The sequence below is a fragment of the Pungitius pungitius genome, chromosome 21 (genome assembly GCF_949316345.1).
Source record: "Pungitius pungitius chromosome 21, fPunPun2.1, whole genome shotgun sequence".
Taxonomy (NCBI): domain Eukaryota; kingdom Metazoa; phylum Chordata; class Actinopteri; order Perciformes; family Gasterosteidae; genus Pungitius; species Pungitius pungitius.
The window spans coordinates 1,924,935-1,942,474 of record NC_084920.1 but is presented as its reverse complement, the minus strand read 5'-3'; the positions used below and the strand labels follow the sequence as shown (position 1 = coordinate 1,942,474).

The 17,540-nt window shown below is 47.6% G+C and overlaps 3 protein-coding genes across 7 annotated transcripts; 1 reads left to right on the top strand and 2 right to left on the bottom strand.

The window, feature by feature from the left end:
• Window positions 1–2,252: 2,252 nt before the first annotated feature.
• On the bottom strand, window positions 2,253–5,295 carry zgc:112496 (uncharacterized protein LOC541336 homolog). The gene is made up of 5 exons (XM_037464189.2): window positions 4,458–5,295; window positions 3,999–4,092; window positions 3,699–3,858; window positions 3,379–3,531; window positions 2,253–3,282 (listed from the first exon to the last, which is right to left on the bottom strand). Exons 1-5 carry the CDS (start codon window positions 4,580–4,582, stop codon window positions 3,089–3,091), a joined length of 726 nt encoding a protein of 241 aa, XP_037320086.2. The 5' UTR covers window positions 4,583–5,295; the 3' UTR covers window positions 2,253–3,088.
• On the top strand, window positions 4,764–10,483 carry wdr24 (WD repeat domain 24). 4 transcript variants are annotated; one of them, XM_037464182.2, is made up of 11 exons: window positions 4,764–4,873; window positions 5,658–5,775; window positions 5,999–6,480; window positions 6,589–6,766; window positions 6,928–7,600; window positions 7,693–7,799; window positions 7,876–8,009; window positions 8,110–8,214; window positions 8,300–8,637; window positions 8,724–8,908; window positions 9,010–10,483. In XM_037464182.2, exons 3-11 carry the CDS (start codon window positions 6,003–6,005, stop codon window positions 9,176–9,178), a joined length of 2,367 nt encoding a protein of 788 aa, XP_037320079.2. In that variant the 5' UTR covers window positions 4,764–4,873; window positions 5,658–5,775; window positions 5,999–6,002; the 3' UTR covers window positions 9,179–10,483. The 4 variants fall into 4 exon arrangements, with proteins under 4 accessions (XP_037320079.2, XP_037320080.2, XP_037320082.2 ...); XM_037464183.2 differs by having other exon boundaries at window positions 4,822–4,937; XM_037464185.2 differs by lacking the exon at window positions 4,764–4,873 and adding an exon at window positions 5,421–5,534.
• A 45-nt stretch (window positions 10,484–10,528) lies between these two features.
• On the bottom strand, window positions 10,529–17,496 carry anks3 (ankyrin repeat and sterile alpha motif domain containing 3). 2 transcript variants are annotated; one of them, XM_037464186.2, is made up of 16 exons: window positions 16,948–17,496; window positions 16,265–16,464; window positions 15,704–15,902; window positions 14,421–14,542; window positions 14,269–14,350; window positions 14,054–14,171; window positions 13,795–13,944; window positions 13,446–13,571; window positions 12,614–12,732; window positions 12,375–12,536; window positions 12,134–12,258; window positions 11,898–12,039; window positions 11,581–11,815; window positions 11,438–11,500; window positions 11,267–11,358; window positions 10,529–11,183 (listed from the first exon to the last, which is right to left on the bottom strand). In XM_037464186.2, exons 2-15 carry the CDS (start codon window positions 16,429–16,431, stop codon window positions 11,276–11,278), a joined length of 1,893 nt encoding a protein of 630 aa, XP_037320083.2. In that variant the 5' UTR covers window positions 16,432–16,464; window positions 16,948–17,496; the 3' UTR covers window positions 10,529–11,183; window positions 11,267–11,275. The 2 variants fall into 2 exon arrangements, with proteins under 2 accessions (XP_037320083.2, XP_037320084.2); XM_037464187.2 differs by having other exon boundaries at window positions 17,053–17,496.
• Between the last annotated feature and the right edge of the window lie 44 nt (window positions 17,497–17,540).

Here is a 17,540-nt window from a genome sequence, read left to right as displayed (position 1 = left end):
CAAAACAGCGATTCGCCCGGCACACCGTGTAAAATACGCCACGTCATGCTCTCAGCGACACACACACGCACACACACACACACACTCTCTGCCTGTTCTCGCTCTGACAGACTGAACTGGGGAGGGCGAAGGATGTGTCATCACCTGACCTCTGACCTTTTTGGCCCAAAGGGCATCGGGTTTCTCCGTCAGGCCCAGCCTATACCTCACTTCTCATTCTTAGGGACTGTATACTTTTGTAAAGGAATGTACCTATAAAGGAAAAAAAAGGTGTTAATGAGTGGTCCCCTTTTGTTCATTTGATTGTGGGTGTGTAATAACGTATGTTCATAACCGAGAGTATATTTATTTGTATTTTTATTTTCCTCTTTGAGAGGGAAGAAAAAAAATTTCAAATGGTGCAAAATGAATTCTACGATTGTTGTTTTTCTGATAAATCCTTTGATCCTCTGAAAAATAGTATTTGTTAGATGACAACCAATGGCTCAAGCTTGATTTTATAAATCTTTAGTGCTATATATAAAATAAGCCATAGAGAGAACTAATCGGGGAGGGTAAGAGAAGATGGTTGTCGGTATCTCCAGTGACACTTTATGTCTTGATTGTGAATATTCGACAGGTGAGATGAACAAACTGCGAGTACGAGTCTGGGAAACTCTGCACTGTTTGGGATATTTTACAAACTTGTTTGCAGCTTCATTTTACAAGTGGCCACATATCACACCGTCCCCTGCGGCCCGTCTTTAGCGAATAACAAATGATGGACAGAGCTTCATACGTTAGCTCCAGTGATTCAAGCTTTTTGGAGAGCTGAGGCGAAGATGGCAATTACACTTGCTCCTGCTACTGTCTTTCAATCAATAATTCATTTCAATGTCCACTTGCTCCCGTATGTATGCATGTGCCAATTTTTATAGTTGGTTATAAATACATTCCTCAGCGTTTGCTTCCTCGTCAAACTGTCAGAGGTGACAGAGGACTTTGTGTGAAATGAGGAAATCTGTATTAAATAGCCAGAAAAAGCAGTTTTCAGTGGCATTAAAAAAATAGAAGATCAGCCAATACATGTTAGTAATGGATCCATAATGGAAGCTCCAGCGCATACTTGGAAATATTATTGCTTGGTATGGCAAAGATGCACCGATGAATAATTCACACCCTGTTAGCCTATAATAAAGATGGAGAGGAGGTTAAAGGTGCCTCCTCACGTGAAGATTCATAGGAACCAAAAAGTGCTGCTGAATGTTTTTGCAGAACACGTCAACTGTGAATATTTCCCCCTCCAGGAAGTACAAGCAGGATGAAGAGCGAAAGCTTTTAATTTACAAAGTGAAAACGGCTGGTTTTATTTATTTATTTATTCATCCATCTTCTCAAAAAAAAGCAGACGAGAGCATCATAAACGGATGTGCAGTGATTGCATCTAAAACAACCAGGTGCAGGGATAAAAACCGGCTCATGAAGGAAACCAGAGGTTGAGGCCTGAAAAACTTCTGCAGCGTTTGTGCCCATGTCAAACCCCCCCCCCCGGTTTCGGGATGATGCACGGCTGTTGCCGGGATACAGCGGCGGCCAAACAGGAACGTCTTCCTTTCAATAAGTGGATCTGACAAGCTGCATGATGTTAATTTAATTGCTGCCTTCTGAGTGACACATTTGTTTTTTCGAGCGTGCAGGAAAAGGCGCGTAGGAGGAGGAGGAGGGGCGGCGTGCGCTGAATGCGAGCCGACTATTAATACCACGTGATCCATCACTTTGTGCGATCCGCGCGCAGCCCCCCCCTGCCCCCCCCCTCCCGTGACGCGTCTCCACACGGCTATGACTGCGATATGAGGTGATTCTAAAAGGTCGAGGCCTTTTGCATTTGAGCCTCACATGTGGGCTTTTCTTTTTGCACCTATGATGTACTTGACCGACATGTTTCCATGTGCCATATTCTCTACTGCCATAAACATCCTTTTTTTTGTACCTCCCGATGCCGATCCATTTTGCTGTTACGCCCAATGCCTTGTTCTGGTGTCTGCGCCCTGATACTAAGCACCAGTTAGCTGGCAGCTCTGTGGTGGATTACTCGCATGATCATACACACAGAACCCGTAAGAGACATTGATATTAGGAAATACGATAATACATACTGTAGTACAACAAGAGGGCCAGGTGGCTTTTTCTCAGTGTTTGTGGCTACTTGGATAGATACCTCCCTGCAGGTAAAGCAGGCTATTAGACATATGGACTTGTACTTTTTACAACAAAGACTTTGAAACCTGAAATTATGGTTTAGGGTTCCGAGGCCCCCCAAAGGTGCAGATGTTTAGTTCTTAAATTACTCTGGATATGGATTATTGAAAAGTTAAATGTGTTCAGATTTAGATGTTGTTTGGAACAGAGAACATCGCTAAAGTCTTTTTTTTTTTTTTAAGTTCAGGATTATTTTTATGTTCCCAAAAAACTGCCTGAGCCACTCTGTCACGCAAATATCAACGGGAAGTTTCTTAAAATTTCCCTTTGAAGGTTTAGAATTAAAAATAAAGTAATATCTGTGCTGTTGTGGTAGATTCATGAGCTGCTTACTTGTATTGATAAAAAAATAAAAATGGTGCCAAGCCAACCGGGTTCAACCAGACGAGAGGTTTTACCAACACAGCGTTTACGAAAAGAAAAAGCAGAAGCTATTTTTCACGGCCATCAGGAAAAACTAAATTTACATATGGATCATTTATATCAAAGTCCTCATGAATTATTTCACAATCTATTGTACTTTTTAAATGTTCTGAAGGGAACCATTTTATATTGTGTATATATATGAATATATTGTTTTATTTTGTACTGTTCATTGTACTTGGCTTTCATTTAGAAACTATAAATAAAAACAATACTGTGTCCAACTGCAGTTTTTAGTGTTTCAGCACAAAACCATTACTGTGCTGCAACTTGCAACTGTACGTCTAAACTACATGATACCAAACAAAAAAAATGCAAATACTCAATGTAGTCAATTTTGTATGAAGGCTTTATTATGGAAAAACAAAAATAAACTGACAAACAATAAAGCAAATTTAATGTAAAAACATCAGTGGAATACTTGTTTTTATCTTGTTTTGAGCTTTTTCGTCGGCCTCGACTGCTCGACTTGGACGTCTGGGCACTTCTTCTTCGTCCCACTGCTGGCCTTCACATCCACATCCACCTCCTCCGGGCTCGGGGGCTGGTGCAGCTTGGCTGTGGTCCATGCCCACAAGCACAACTCCACCCTGTGGGGGGTCCAGTCCTGCTGGGGGTCCACTGAGGACGAGACGAGAGGCCAGAAATCAAATCCAGACACGTGGTGCACGAAAGCCGAGCCCCGCTTCTTAATATTTGTCCCCGTAATTATCTCACCTTGGTTGAGTTTTTCAGTGCGCTCCACCATTTTGCCCAAGTAGAGCGCGTAGTGCTTGGCTGTGTACTGGACGGGCTTCAGGCCCGGTACGCTCTCCATGGCTTCATCGGACATGAACGCTGCCTCCTCCGGAGCTCCTGCCGCCAACACGGCTGCAACGAAATGGGCCGTCAGTCCAAACGTACACACGGACTGCTGTGTGTGCGCTCACTGAGCGGGTTTCCCCCCTTTGTGCTTTGAAAGTACCACAAAGATGTGTGACCGATAGGATCGACCCGCCGGGGGCACATTGGACGCAGTTTGTTTCCGTGGCGCTGACCTGAAGCCGTCGCCGGGCCGACTCCCTTCAGACAGCAGAGCTCTGCCATCGCTGCCTGCACATCAGGCAGGAGGCCGAAGGCCTTTCTGGAACATTTCTCCACGGTGGACTCGCCGTTGGAAGCCACCAGCTGCTGCAGCCGCGGCCTGAACTTCCCTCTCTGAGTGAACACACACACACACACACACACACACAGGGCCACTCAAGGACGCAGCTGATGCACTCAGAGTCACTCACTCGATCTGTCAAAGCTATTTGATCCACAGGGGGGGGGTTTATAATGTCGGAAACAACACTTACAGTGAGCTTCCACTCCATCAGTTTCACCAGCTCCGATTGAGTGACATGTTTATCAGGGCGACTGGATATGAGCTTAGGCAGCTCCTCCTGGTACCTGTTCGCAGGTAAGCGCAGGTTACTCTCAGGACCTTCGATCTTATTCTCAAATCAAAGGTTAAGTCCACATTTCATTTGCTCATATCTACATTTATATACAAGAAAAGACCCACGCAACCTTTTGTGATCGATATGATCCCAACTCAAGGTCCACAGGGTGGCTCTTTTCAGATCTTCCAACATCATCAACACATGTCAGTTGCAATGGAACAGTACAGTCATCTAAGTCAAAATCCATTTATTTTGAATGACTCAAAAGGTAAAATACTGGAACCAAGATACAACAACTACAGTGTGAAATGTTCCCACATCTCTCCTTAATAAAGTGGAACTGAATGTGGTGTTTACATCTATGTGATTTACCACTTGTCGAGGTGAAGCAGCTTTCCGGCTTTCTTGCTTTTGGACTTGGCCTCCACTGCATCCCAGTATTTCCCGAACGCACTCCTCCATGCTGCTGGGTGCTCGCATGCAAACAGAGCGCTCATGTCAGCTGAGAGATCGCAACCCGGAAGTCAGCTTTCAGAAACTCTGTTCTACACGAATTCACCGCAGCTTTATGCCACGGTTGACCTTCGTTTGTAGGACAGCTGAAACAAAAACAAAAAAAAACACGCAGCCCGATTCCCCCTCTGAAACTGCTGAGTGAGTTGTGGCGGAGTCACGTGGCGATGCTGATGTTATGAGATGCCACTTTCATTAGAGGAGGAGAAGAAGAAGAGAGGAAAAAAAAATCTACTACTTCCGGTGCCGCAAGCATTGAGCAACAATCCCAGAAGGTTCGTCACCTGAAATACTTTTAATCGACTTTGCGTGGACGACACGTAAAGCATCTAAATATATGTATGTCTTTTACAATTATCTAATTTTCTGATATACTTGCGAAACTTATGTGGTGCGCGTTCTGTCTGCGCAGAAGTACTCGTTAGCTAGGTTAGCCTGCTAGCTTTAGCATCACATTCCAGTCCTGTGGATTGAGTTGAGCTGTTTGAAGCCTTCTCCCCCCGCAGACTAAAAAGCGAGCGAGCTCGCGTATGCACGTCACGCAATCTCAAATGTTACCCTGTTTTGGGGGGGAACTACCGCCCACGCACGAAATCCTAGGGTGTAACAATATTTTGCCAGTCGAGCTGACTGGGCTTAATGTGTATTTAAATTGGTATTCCACTGGAGGGAGGAGGCTCTCCCACTCGGTTCTTTTTTACACTGCAAAGTCACCTTTTAAAGCCGCTATTAATCAATCACCAGCTCGAGGGAGGAGCTGATCGACGCGAACCAAACCTCGGCACAGGAGAATGTCAATAGTTAAGAGAAACGAAACCGAAGTTAACAAACGATGATCATCTGACAGTATTCAGATCTTAGAATATGTTTGGAAATAGAACACGAATAAAAGTGACACAGTATTTATATGGAATTTCAGCTTCCCCGTGATGAGATGTTTGTATTTAATGTAATAATATTCATTTTGGGCTTCCAAAGTGTATTTAGATAACAGCTCATCTGACAATTCAATGTCTCTTTGTTTGTAATGAAGGTAAAATATCTTTGTTTTTAACACAGGTAATTCGATCATGTCATTGACATGCCAATCTCTCGCTAGTATTTGGCTCTCATGGGAGCACATGAAGACGACTCTGTGCTGCTGCAGACATTGACAAGGCCGGCAGTTCTTCTAAAAGTAAGTCTCGTCATCTAAAACTGTGAAACACAGGTAAACGTTGCTCACACAGTCACCAAGTTCTGCTTACATCTCACGTTGTATGGTGCCACCTTCTGGGGGATCTTTAAACTGCTTTAAAAGCATTTTACACCGTGCTCAGATTTCCTTTTTTTTATTTTTAAACGCTGGAAAAAGTAGCAAACACAATTTGCTACTGACATAATACATTCTCCAACTTCAGGAACATGGAAAAGATGTCACGGGTCACCACAGCCCACAGCAGCGCCATCAGCGGCCGAACTATGTTCTGCCACCTGGACGCTCCCGCCAACGCCATCAGCGTGTGCCGGGACGCCACGCAGGTGGTGGTAGCCGGCCGCAACATCTTCAAGATCTACGCCCTGGAGGAAGAGCAGTTTGTGGAGAAGCTGAACCTGCGCGTCGGCCGCAAACCGTCCCTCAACTTCAGCTGCGCCGACGTCATGTGGCACCAGATGGAGGAGAACCTGCTGGCCACCGCGGCCACCAACGGGGCGGTGGTCACCTGGAACCTGGGGAAACCGTCCCGTAACAAGCAGGACCAGCTGTTCACGGAGCACAAACGCACCGTCAACAAGGTGTGCTTCCACCCCACAGAGGTCTACATGCTGCTGAGCGGCTCGCAGGACGGCTTCATGAAATGTTTCGACCTGCGCAAGAAGGAGTCCGTCAGCACCTTCTCCGGTGAAACATTTAGCCGCACTATTATCTAAGTCTTTACAGTGTTGTGTCCTGGAAATGATTTGACCCCCCCCCTCTCCCTCCCTCCCTCCCTCCCTCCTACCTACCCAGGTCAGTCAGAGAGTGTAAGAGACGTCCAGTTCAGCATTAAGGATTATTTCACATTTGCTGCGACCTTTGAGAACGGAAACGTCCAGGTGTGGGACATCAGGCGGCCAGACCGCTACGAGCGGATGTTCACCGCGCACACCGGGCCCGTGTTCTGCTGCGACTGGCACCCCGATGACCGGTAAGTAAAACGGCCTTTTTTTAATCAACCAAACAGGTAAATTTGAGGTTTTCCTTTCTACAGGTTGCCTCACTTCGGTCATTCTGTGTGCCGATTTATGTATGATGTTTGTTTCTAGTGTTGTCGACGTTAATGCTTCGCCCTCCGTTCTTGTTTTTTAGGGGATGGCTGGCGACAGGCGGCAGGGACAAGATGGTGAAAGTGTGGGACATGACCACAGCCCGGGCCAAGGAGATCTTCTGCGTGCAGACCATTGCCTCTGTGGCGCGGGTCAAGTGGCGGCCTGAGAAGAAGTTCCACCTGGCCACCTGTTCCATGATGGTGGACCACAACATCTACGTGTGGGACGTGCGCAGACCTTTCATCCCCTTCGCCACTTTCGAGGAACACAAGGATGTGACCACTGGCATTGTGTGGCGTCACCAGCACGACCCTCATTTTCTGCTCTCGGGCTCCAAGGACAGCACACTCTACCAGCACATGTTCAAGGACGCCACGCGTCCCGTGGACAAGGCCAACCCCGAGGGGCTGTGCTTCGGACTCTTCGGCGACTTGGCCTTTGCAGCCAAGGAGAGTCTGATCAGCAGCGACGCCAACCGAAAGCCTTACCCCGGGGGCGACCGCCGCTACCCCATCTTTTTCTTCAAGAAGCCCGACCCGACGGAACAGTTTGCCCACGTGTCCAGCGCCCTCAGCGTCTTTGAGACGGACTTGGACAGCAACCGCATGGACTGGTTTGTCAAGACGGCGCAACTCTACCTCCTCTGCGGGAAGCCGTTTGCCGAGCTGTGCGACCACAACGCCAAGGTGGCCCGGGAACTCAAAAGACCTCAGGTCAGTCCCATCTAAGTCCATTTTAAAATCATTCAGTCAGGTGTTTTCAATTTAATTGTGTGTTAAATTTTTTTATCTTTTTAATACAAAAGGTTTCCACAACATGGACCATGTTGAGGATTATGTTCTCAGACCCAGCAAACCCGACCACGCCCGGTCTGACCCACGGTAAAGTGGGCACCTTGCCTTTAATGAACAGGTAAGTTGTCGTCTTCTTTGTCCGCCGCCGCAAACGCAGTCTCCTCCGTCATCGCCTGATGCTGATGTGTTTCCAGCTTCAACATGAAGGACATGAGTTCGGGGATGGGCACGGAGAGGGGACTGGAGCGCAGTAAAGGGGAGAGCCGGCAGGACAGCGCCCACATGGAGCCCGGGAACTTGCACATAAGCAGCAATAATAATAATGATGGTGAGAGTGGTCATTTAAACAGCGAGACATTTGTCTTTCCTTGCGTCCTCTGTGTAATGTTCAAGACTTGGGATGGGGTGTCTGTTTGGCTTCCCTTCAGAAAACGAGGAGACGGAGGGCAGCGAGGGCCAGGCCGAGTACATGTTCGGCGATGCCGAGTTGGATGACGACGACCTTTACTCCATGGAGAACGACAACCAAACAGGTGAGTCCTAACCCCCGTCTCTGAGGACACTAAAGAGCTGTGCTCGGCACTCTGATGGCGTCTCCGCTCCTTCTGCCTCCATTAGAAGAGCAGGAGTGCACGCTGCCCCAGGAGGCCTTCCAACTGCGCCACGAGATCATGGACAACCCGTCCGCCCCCGAGCACCTCCAGCAGGACAAGGCCGACTCGCCGCACGCCAGCGGCAACGAGGCGGAAGTCACTTTTCTGGCGACCATCGAGTCCATCTCCCTCATCTCCATTTCGCAACCGCTGTTCAGCCCACAGTTACCCGCCAGCTTCTTCTGCCCCATCGTGCGGGAGATGCTGAGCTACTACGCCGAGCAGGGCGACGTGCAGATGGCCGTGTCGGTGCTCATCGTTTTGGGGGACCGGATCCGCAAAGAGATTGACGATCTCACCCAGGTAAGACCACCTGGAGTGATTGGTGGTCAACGCCGGCGCCTGGGGAAACCTAAAGCGCCAACGCGGTTCTGCTTGCTGTTTTTCAGGAGCACTGGTACACGTCCTACATAGATCTGCTACAGCGCTTCGAGTTGTGGAACGTGTCCAACGAGGTCATCAAGCTGAGCACGTGCAGCGCCATCACCTGCCTGAACCAGGCGTCCACGACACTTCACATCAACTGCAGCAACTGCAAGCGAGCGATGAGCAACAAGGGCTGGATCTGTGACAGGTACGAACCGCTCCACCCCGGGGGGGAGGGGGGGGGGGACGACGACAACGACTCGCGTCTTTGGTGGTGGGGTTCTCACCCGCCTGGCGTCTCTCCCGCAGGTGCCACCAGTGTGCCAGTGTCTGCGCCGTGTGCCACCACGTGGTCAAGGGGCTGTTTGTGTGGTGTCAGGGCTGCAGCCACGGCGGGCACCTGGAGCACGTCATGAACTGGCTGAAGAGCAGCGCCCACTGTCCCGCCGGCTGCGGCCACCTGTGCGAGTACACCTGAGCCCGCCGCGGGATCCAGAGGGAGATGGAGCCCGAAGCACATTCCTCCTCGTGGGCCTGCGGGCTCTAATCAGGCTTTTTGTTTGAAGGGAGATTTAAAAAAAAGGGTACACAAGAGTCTAAAGGATTTTATAGGCGCTCCTGTACGGCCGTTGAATGGAGTCAACGGCGGTTATGTTACAACAGATGGTCACAGAATATGACTATATATTTTTGTGAATTTACACTTACACTTGTATTTTACATTGTTTTTAAACCCCTCAGTAGAATCCTGACGGCTGTAAAGGAGTAATTGTCCATGGAATGTTCATGTATGTACATAATGGTATCTTATTTTGAAGGACTGTAGATAATGTTAAATTAATTTATATGAGAAATGGCTCTATTCAGGCAATACACTTGATTTAATCCTTGACCCGTGATGTCTGTTTTGTCAATTACATTTAACACAAAGCACCTGAAGTGTTTTTCTCAGCTTTTCTGCTGAATCCCAGGTGACGTAGCCTCAATATATGGAGCCAGCTGCAGGTCCAAATGACCTGGATTCCGGTGGAGCAGTCGGGATAAACACTTGTGCTCGAGGGTACCTTTTTTAGTGAGAGGAAAGAACAACTACTTCATTCATTCTCCCCAAACACACACACAACTCTTCTGTGGCCCGACTGGCTTCCAGCCGACATCTCAGGCCTGGAGCCCACGGGCCAGACGCACGTCGAGTCCAGCTCGGCAGCGGTGAGGGACGCACGAGATTTGTGTGGAAGCCACTGGGGGGGACGACCTCAGTCCAGCTTTGTCGTGGCTCGTTCTGTTCATCCTGGTTGGAGGATTTAAGGATGCTTAAATTATCGCTGAGGTTATTCCACGCTGGTCTCAATTCAAAACACTTTTGGGGTTTATTTTGACACGTTTACATTCTGGATGGTGCTCAGCAACAAAAGTGTCTGTCCTCACTGGTGCTGTAATCGTCATATTAGTTTCTCAGTTAATTTAAAAAACCTGCAGGCTTGAGGTTGCGTTTGCAGCAACTGTCAACACACCGATTTCACCCTTCACCGCACCGAGGACCTTCAGTTTGGACATCAGTCTGCAGGGAAATCCTTGACCCAGAAGCTCAGTCTGCAAAGAACAGCCTTGTAGTTTTAGCCAATTAAAACGTGACTCATCGAGGGGGGGGGGGGGGGGGGAAAGAATCAGATAAACCTAAGCCACTCGATCCGATTAGAGACATCAGGACACCAAGTCCAAGAGTGAAGACAATATTAAATGTTAAAGTCTATAGTCCTTTGAATATGTCCCAATATAATATATAGATCACCTGGAGTGTGGTGCTTCGCTCAATGAGAACCATGAAACCAATTAAAGGTTTAATAAGTAAAGAAATAACTGTCCTAAATCATTTAACTGTTTTCCTAATGCGTGCTGCACTTTCCCTCTGAAAAACTTTCTACAACTGATCATTTAAATTCATTTTTTCTTTTTAATAATAGCAAAGACAATCTGGCATCTTCTAGATATGGGACAATTTGGGGGTAACACGGATCACATTTGATAAGCTACAAATAGTGTAGTGCTGTAAATGATTAACGGGTGAAGTTCACACACTTCTGGAATGCATTCAGCAGGACATTATTTTCAAATGACAGCATACAAATAAAGTTCATATAACAGAAAAGTGTCTTAACTGTGACTTTCTCTTCGGATCGTGGCACGCACATAACTTAAAGCTCATTTCATATTGAGTACAGTACAGCTGTAGAAACATTTCACAGTTTAACAGCCTCTGACCCGGTTGGTGCCGTCTCCTCTACAAACCGGGCTCTCCGCTGCTGCAGCAGATGCCGTCGGCCTTGTCCGGCGCGCTCGGGTCCATCGGCCAATCCGGGAGGAGCAGCGGGTCAGCTGATTTCCCTCCTCGGCGGGACGGACCTCGCCTTCGGCCACCTCTTCGTTCCAGTGAGATTGTTCAGGGCGGTTGTATCACCCTCCGTCGGATGTTGGCGAGAAGCCTCGAAACACCAGAGCAAGCTTTACTTTTTCTATATTCACCACTTTTTGTTTTCATCCAGTGACATTTGTAAGAAGTAATCACCTGTGGGCGTTAAGGCCGTTCCCAGCTATCGGAGACTTTTTCGGGGGCACTGAGTCGCCTCAGACTGTGAAGCACCGTGTGGAGGGTCTCCGCTGTGACGATGAAACGAGATCAGCACAAAAAAAAAACCAGCCGGCGACACAAAAACACCCCACTGAGCCACAATCTTACCCAGTTCTTCCTCATGAGAAGCCATCTTCTTAAGTAACTCTGCAACGCCGGCGCTCCCACCAGCTGTAATGAGACGTACAATAATTCATTTATTACTTTTAGGAGTTCCCCAGCAGAGGCCTCCTCAGCTCCCCCTTTCCCACCCGTGTCGCCCTCTGCTCCGTCGGCAGCGAGACAGCGGAGGAGCAGCTCGGCGCTGCAGGCCCTGGACTTGGCCAGCGTGGCGCTCATCTCCTGCGCCAGCCGGTGGTTCTCCACCAGCTCGGCGTGGACCCTGCTCCACGCCATCTTGTCCTCCATCAGACACCCCTCCATCACCGCGCGCAGCTCCTTCTCCTGGGACACTTGGCTCTGCAGGCTCTCCGCCTCCTCGCAGTGCTACACGAGGAGAAAGTGGGTTTTAGTAAAAAAATAAAATAAAAAAAAGGCGTTCCGAGCAGGTTGTGTGCGTGGTTGTTACTTTGTGGAGCTGAATGGCCATCTCCTGCATCTCCGCCTCCAGCTGGTCGGCGTAGGCCTGCTCCAGAGCGTCGCCGGGTGGTCGCGCGTTGCTGTGCCACCTCGCTATAGCCGAGGTCATCTTTCTCTTGGGTCCAAACAGTCTGTCGGTGCAAGAACGGATTCGCCCACTTGTGATGACAAAAAAAAAAAAAAAAAAAGGCTTTCGTGAGTTCAGAAAGGCAAAGCGTCTCTTACGTGATCCCGATTTCTTTGAGATCATTCTCGGTCAGAGTGAGAAATATCCGCAGGTCGATGTCTTGCTCTTCAAGAACCGGGAGGTACTTGGAAAAGCCAATTTGTTCCAAAAACTCCGCCAGATCCTACAGAAATACAATATTTTACACCCAAGTGAGAAAAGAATAGACTGATCATGAACCCAGACACCGTTATTGGACCTAATATGAACGCATTAGAGAGTAAGCGAATGTAACCGTGCCTTTGGACCGGCGTAAGAGGGTGGAAGAGCCCCATGGGAGAGCTTCCCACCGGTACCACTCGAGTGCGATGCGTTGTTGTTGCTTCCGTGGCGACCCTTGCCTTTGGAGTGATGGCCCTTGTTCAGCCGGCGAGAGCTGCTCTTTTTGCACGGGTCCGAGTCCTGTCGGGGGAGAGAGAAGCAACACGCCGTCAGAGTGCCGGACTCCAAGGGGCGGGCCGCTGTGCTCCTGCGTTCACCTCGTTGCTCTCCACCGAGCCTTCCCATTTGAGGCCGATCACATGGGGGAGGCTTTCGCTGCTACTGCTGCTGCTCCTCCTCATGGTGGGCATGTTGTTTTCAAAGAACGGACTGTCATCTGTGGCGGGATCACAACAGAGACTTTTTCACAACTTCCGTATTTGTTACCAGAAATACGGAAGTTGTGAAAAGTAGTTGTAAACAAGCAACGAGAAGGAGTTAATGTAGCGTACTGTCGTTTCATTCCTTCCCCGCTGATGGTGATGTTTGACGAAAATGAGGACCAAACTAGCATTAAAAAAGGGGCGCACTCATATCTGTGGAAGCACTTGTGTCTGCAGCAGACACTTTACCTTAGATGACTACGTTTTGGGGATCACGGTTTGCTGCTTCAAACCAAAGCCGTTTTCCATGGACGGATTTCACTGCTAAAGCGAAAAAGGGAGCCTGTGTTTGAGCGGAGCCAAAAACGGCATCTGTTGACGTCTGCGTTCAGCTTTAACATTATTGTCACTACGCACAAGACGCTTCACTTGGACAACCATACAGAACAAATTGATACCGCAATGCTTCATTAAAAGCAGAATATAATGCTTTAGTTAGGTTTTCTATATCCTCTACATACATTCTGTCTAAGTGGACACGCTAATGATTTGTCATTCTGGTTAACAGTTCAGTAGCTAACAGTTAGCCTGATTGCTTGATACTGATGGACAAATTCCTCATTTATTTATCTTCCGGTTTTTGTGAAAAAGGGTCTATTAAGAGTGTAGCAGAGGACGTCCGTGTGTTCCGCGTGTCACAGAGCCCTCGTGGCGGTGTGCCGCTCACCTCTGCTGCTGTTGCTCTGGCCGTCCAGCTCGTTTATGGGCGAGGTCACATCGCGATAGCAGATTCCTTCACTCTGTTCACCGGCGCCGCCAATCGTCTTGAAGCTCTGAGGCGCTGCACGAGGCTCTGAGGACAAAAGTGCTATTAACAAACCACATTTTTATGAATGTCTGTATGAATTCTTTTATTTTATGTTTTAAAATCCACTGTACACAAAGTGGTGTATGTGTCGGACAACCTCCTTTTTTTTATTCTCGGATTGTATTTCCCTCCAGAAACTGTAGTTTACTCCTAACATTTGACTCGTGATGCTCTTGGTTGGGACACAGGAGATCTTACGTGACATTACCAGATGTTTTGCTGGTGCCTCCCACTCGAAACTTGGCAATGGCCTGCGGCCCGTCGTGGATGCTAACCCCTTTAACTCGGTTCCGACCGGGCCTAGCTCGCCGGGGTGCGCTGTCCGAGTCCTCGGAGGAGCTCAGGTCTTCAAAATGTGCTGACGAGGGGGAACACGCACAGAAAAACCATCAAAGTGAACATATAAAAGATATATTTACTGGAAATACGCAATGAGGAGTCTCTGCCGCCTCAGCGGCTACCGATACCTAGTTTGTTCCTCGGAGACGAGGAGTCGATGAGGCTGACGATCTTGGTGAAGCCGTACAACATGGCCAGGGCGCGGGCCGTCTCTCCTTTACTGCTACGCTCGTCCACCTTGACTTTCTGTTAATGATTCAAACAAAGCCCATTTGTAAGGCATTAAGTCTTTGTGTGATGCCATCCCCCAGCCTTAAGAGGTGTACAACTGTGACCCACTCACATGATCGAGCAGGTACTGAACGATGATTTCATGTCCCGAAGCAGCAGCCTCCATCAGGGTCGTGAACCCGGACCCCGGCTCCCTGCGGACGCAAGTGGGGGCAGTGACGAGCTGTCTGAAACCCCCGGGGGTGAACGAATGGAGACACTCACTTGACATTGGCGTCGGCATTGTTATCCAGCAGGAACCGGACCATCTGCTGGTGCCCTGTGCTCGTGCAGTGGAACAGAGCGGTCCAGCCTTGGGAGTCCTTCAGCTCCAACTCAGCACCGTGCTTTTGGGAAACGAAAAACAAGAAGCCTTTGTGAATAACTGTCAGAGGTGGGACAAAGTCATTGTTATGCAAGTCACAAGTAAGTCTAAAGTCGTTGCCCTCGAGTCCCGAGTCAAGTCGAGTCCAAAGTCTTACCATTTTAGTTTTGAGTCATTTCAAGTCCTCTTATTATAGTGGGGACGGGGAACCCTGGGTGATGGTGCGCTGCCTCACAGACATAGACTACGTAGGGTAATGGTGGATTGACTGTGACTGTGTTATAGTACTTTAAAACGGACGTTGACATAATGTTGGCGAGGATTTCCATCGGAGTCTGAATCCGGGTTCAAAAATCCAGAACGAGCTGTCTCGTTGATACGGTAAAATGCTCGTGAGTTACGGTACATTCGACAAGGCGCTCAGCATTCGTTCAAAACGCACCTTTCTTTGTGCAACTTCAGGTGTCGAACAAAGTTGGACGTTGTGGCAGCTCCGTCTGGAATCTTCGACCCGCATGTTTTGCAAATAGCAACTTGTTTTTTGTCAACTACCTCGTAATTTTTATAGCCAAACGAAACTATCTTCGGTATCATTTTTCCAACGGGCGCGTTGTTGCGCTTCATTGGTTGTCTTGCAATGTGCCTGTTTAGATGCTGTCGAATCAGAACCAGGTGGGACTGCAGTGATTGGATGTTGTGCAGGCAGCGCGCGCTCTCTGCATACAGGTGGCGCACATGTTTTTGACAGATGCAGATAAACAGAGCGGCGCGGCCGTGTGAAAATGTTTTCCCCCAGTTTTCTCGAGTCAAAAGGCTCGAGTCCAAGTCAAGTCACGAGTCATCGGTGTTCAAGTCCAAGTCGAGTTGCAAGTCTTTGTACGTTTTGTCGAGTCGAGTCTGAAGTCATCAAATTCATGACTCGAGTCCAAGTCACATGACTCGAGTCCACACCTCTGATAACTGTTAAAATAAAGAACCGTGAACCAAGAAAACAAGAGTGCGGCTAAATTCAAAAGGGATTGCAGACGTACGACATCTTTTGAATTTGTTTGATCCCGATTGATGCTCCATTTTAAAGAAATAAAGCTTGAAATACAGATTACCTTTGTGTGATGGTCTTCATTTAACGTTGTGCCGGATAATAATCCAATGTTAAAAGGACCGTACCGATGGAATCATTTACCTGAAGCAGAAAGTATGCGATGCTTTCATTCCCGCAGCTTGCTGCCAGCATCAAAGGGGTCAGTCCTTTGTCAGTGGTCGCATTTACGTCCACGCCGGCCTCCAGCAGGAGATTTGCGATGTTGTCGTGGCCGATGTAAGATGCGTACATCAGTGGGGTCCATCCTCCAATGTTCTTGCCATTCAGATCCACCTCACGCCTGAAAGTACACAAGATTATCGTTGCGGAGAGTGGCTTAAATACTTAATACTTAGAAGGATGTAATTTTTTGCCGCTTATCAACCAGAAATGTGCTCCCTGTGTGCTCGTTTTAATGTATGGTGATGACGTTATTGAATAAAACCAGCATTGTTTGAGCCAGCCTTACCTGACCTTTCCATGTCTACAAAACTAAATAAATCCACTGTTCTGGTGTCTCATTGAGCCTCAGTAGCGATAAACATACCCGTCATCACAGTCCTGATTGATAAATATTCTACAACAGTAGCCATCGACGCACGTTGATGAGGCCGTGGGTGAAACCAACACATCTGGTGACAGTAACACTATCCAGGCACCCACTTTTTAATACATTCCGCCACCACGTCATACTGGCCGATGGAGGAGGCGGTGTGGAGGTCCAGGGGGACGTGCAGCTCCTCGAGTCTCACCAGGGACTCCCCCAGCCACAGGGACAGGCTGGCCCCCAGTTGCTCCGACTCGCTGGCCTCGTCACTTAGCTCGGACATCGCTTCTTCCTCTTCGCTCGTCCCGCCACACACCTGCAGACAGACAGACAGCGTGGAGATAAAAACAGGTTTAATTGTAATATTTAATCGACTGCCCATACGTTCAGATGATTTTGGTTCCCTGAGTTTCTTGTCGATAAATTATGGTTGTGAGGAACCATCTTTTTTTTTTTTCTCCACTGGAAAAAAGAAATCAACATTTACCACGTTTCAATTTGAATCATTGCATTTTCTGAGCTATGTTTTATGCATGCATTACCTGGAAATGACATATTTACAAATATATCCTCAGTCAGAACAGAAAGTGTCAAAAGGAATTAAAAAATTATTATACAAACACGTATTTCACAAGAGTTTCTCTACTTAGAAAACCCATCATCCGATGTTCCTCCTCACAGCTAACTCCCTCCCCCCTTGTAGCCTTGTGCTAGCTAGCATTAGCTGGAGCCTCCAACTTCACTCTTTAACTTCACGTTAGTTACTCAGTGTAACCCTCGGGTATGAACCACTACTCACCTAATTACATAATAATCCTCAGATAAAACGAATTAACATGACAACACTTAACCAACCAATAAGTTAGAATATGGGCGAACTTCTGGTGTTAAAAACTTAACTTACAGGTACTGTTAAGTTTGTTTTCCCAACGGTTGACGACTTCCTGTTTAGTGTGTCACGCTCAAATGGGCTCGTGTGGAATCACCCCCCTAATTTTTCCTCTTTAAATGGTGACGTCACTACTAAACTTTTTGAACAGGTTGTGTACTAATACGGTCATATTGAAGTAGAAACCGTTTATTCTTTATTTTTAGCTCCTGAAAGGTTCAGGTACAGCACTGTAATACTTAGATGACGTGACAAATTACATAAAATAACTACTAAATGTTTTTTATGAATAAAAATGTACATTTAAACTGACTTAATTAAACCTTCAAAAGGTGTGTATGTGTATAAAAGCAATCGTTACCAAGCAACATTCTGTAACTGCTCTGACCTTCACCTAACAACACACCTGTAGAATGAAATAGTAGCTGCTGCTGAGGAAAAACATTATACTTTCACACATACACTATATTATTATTATTATTAAATAAATAAAAAGCATAAAA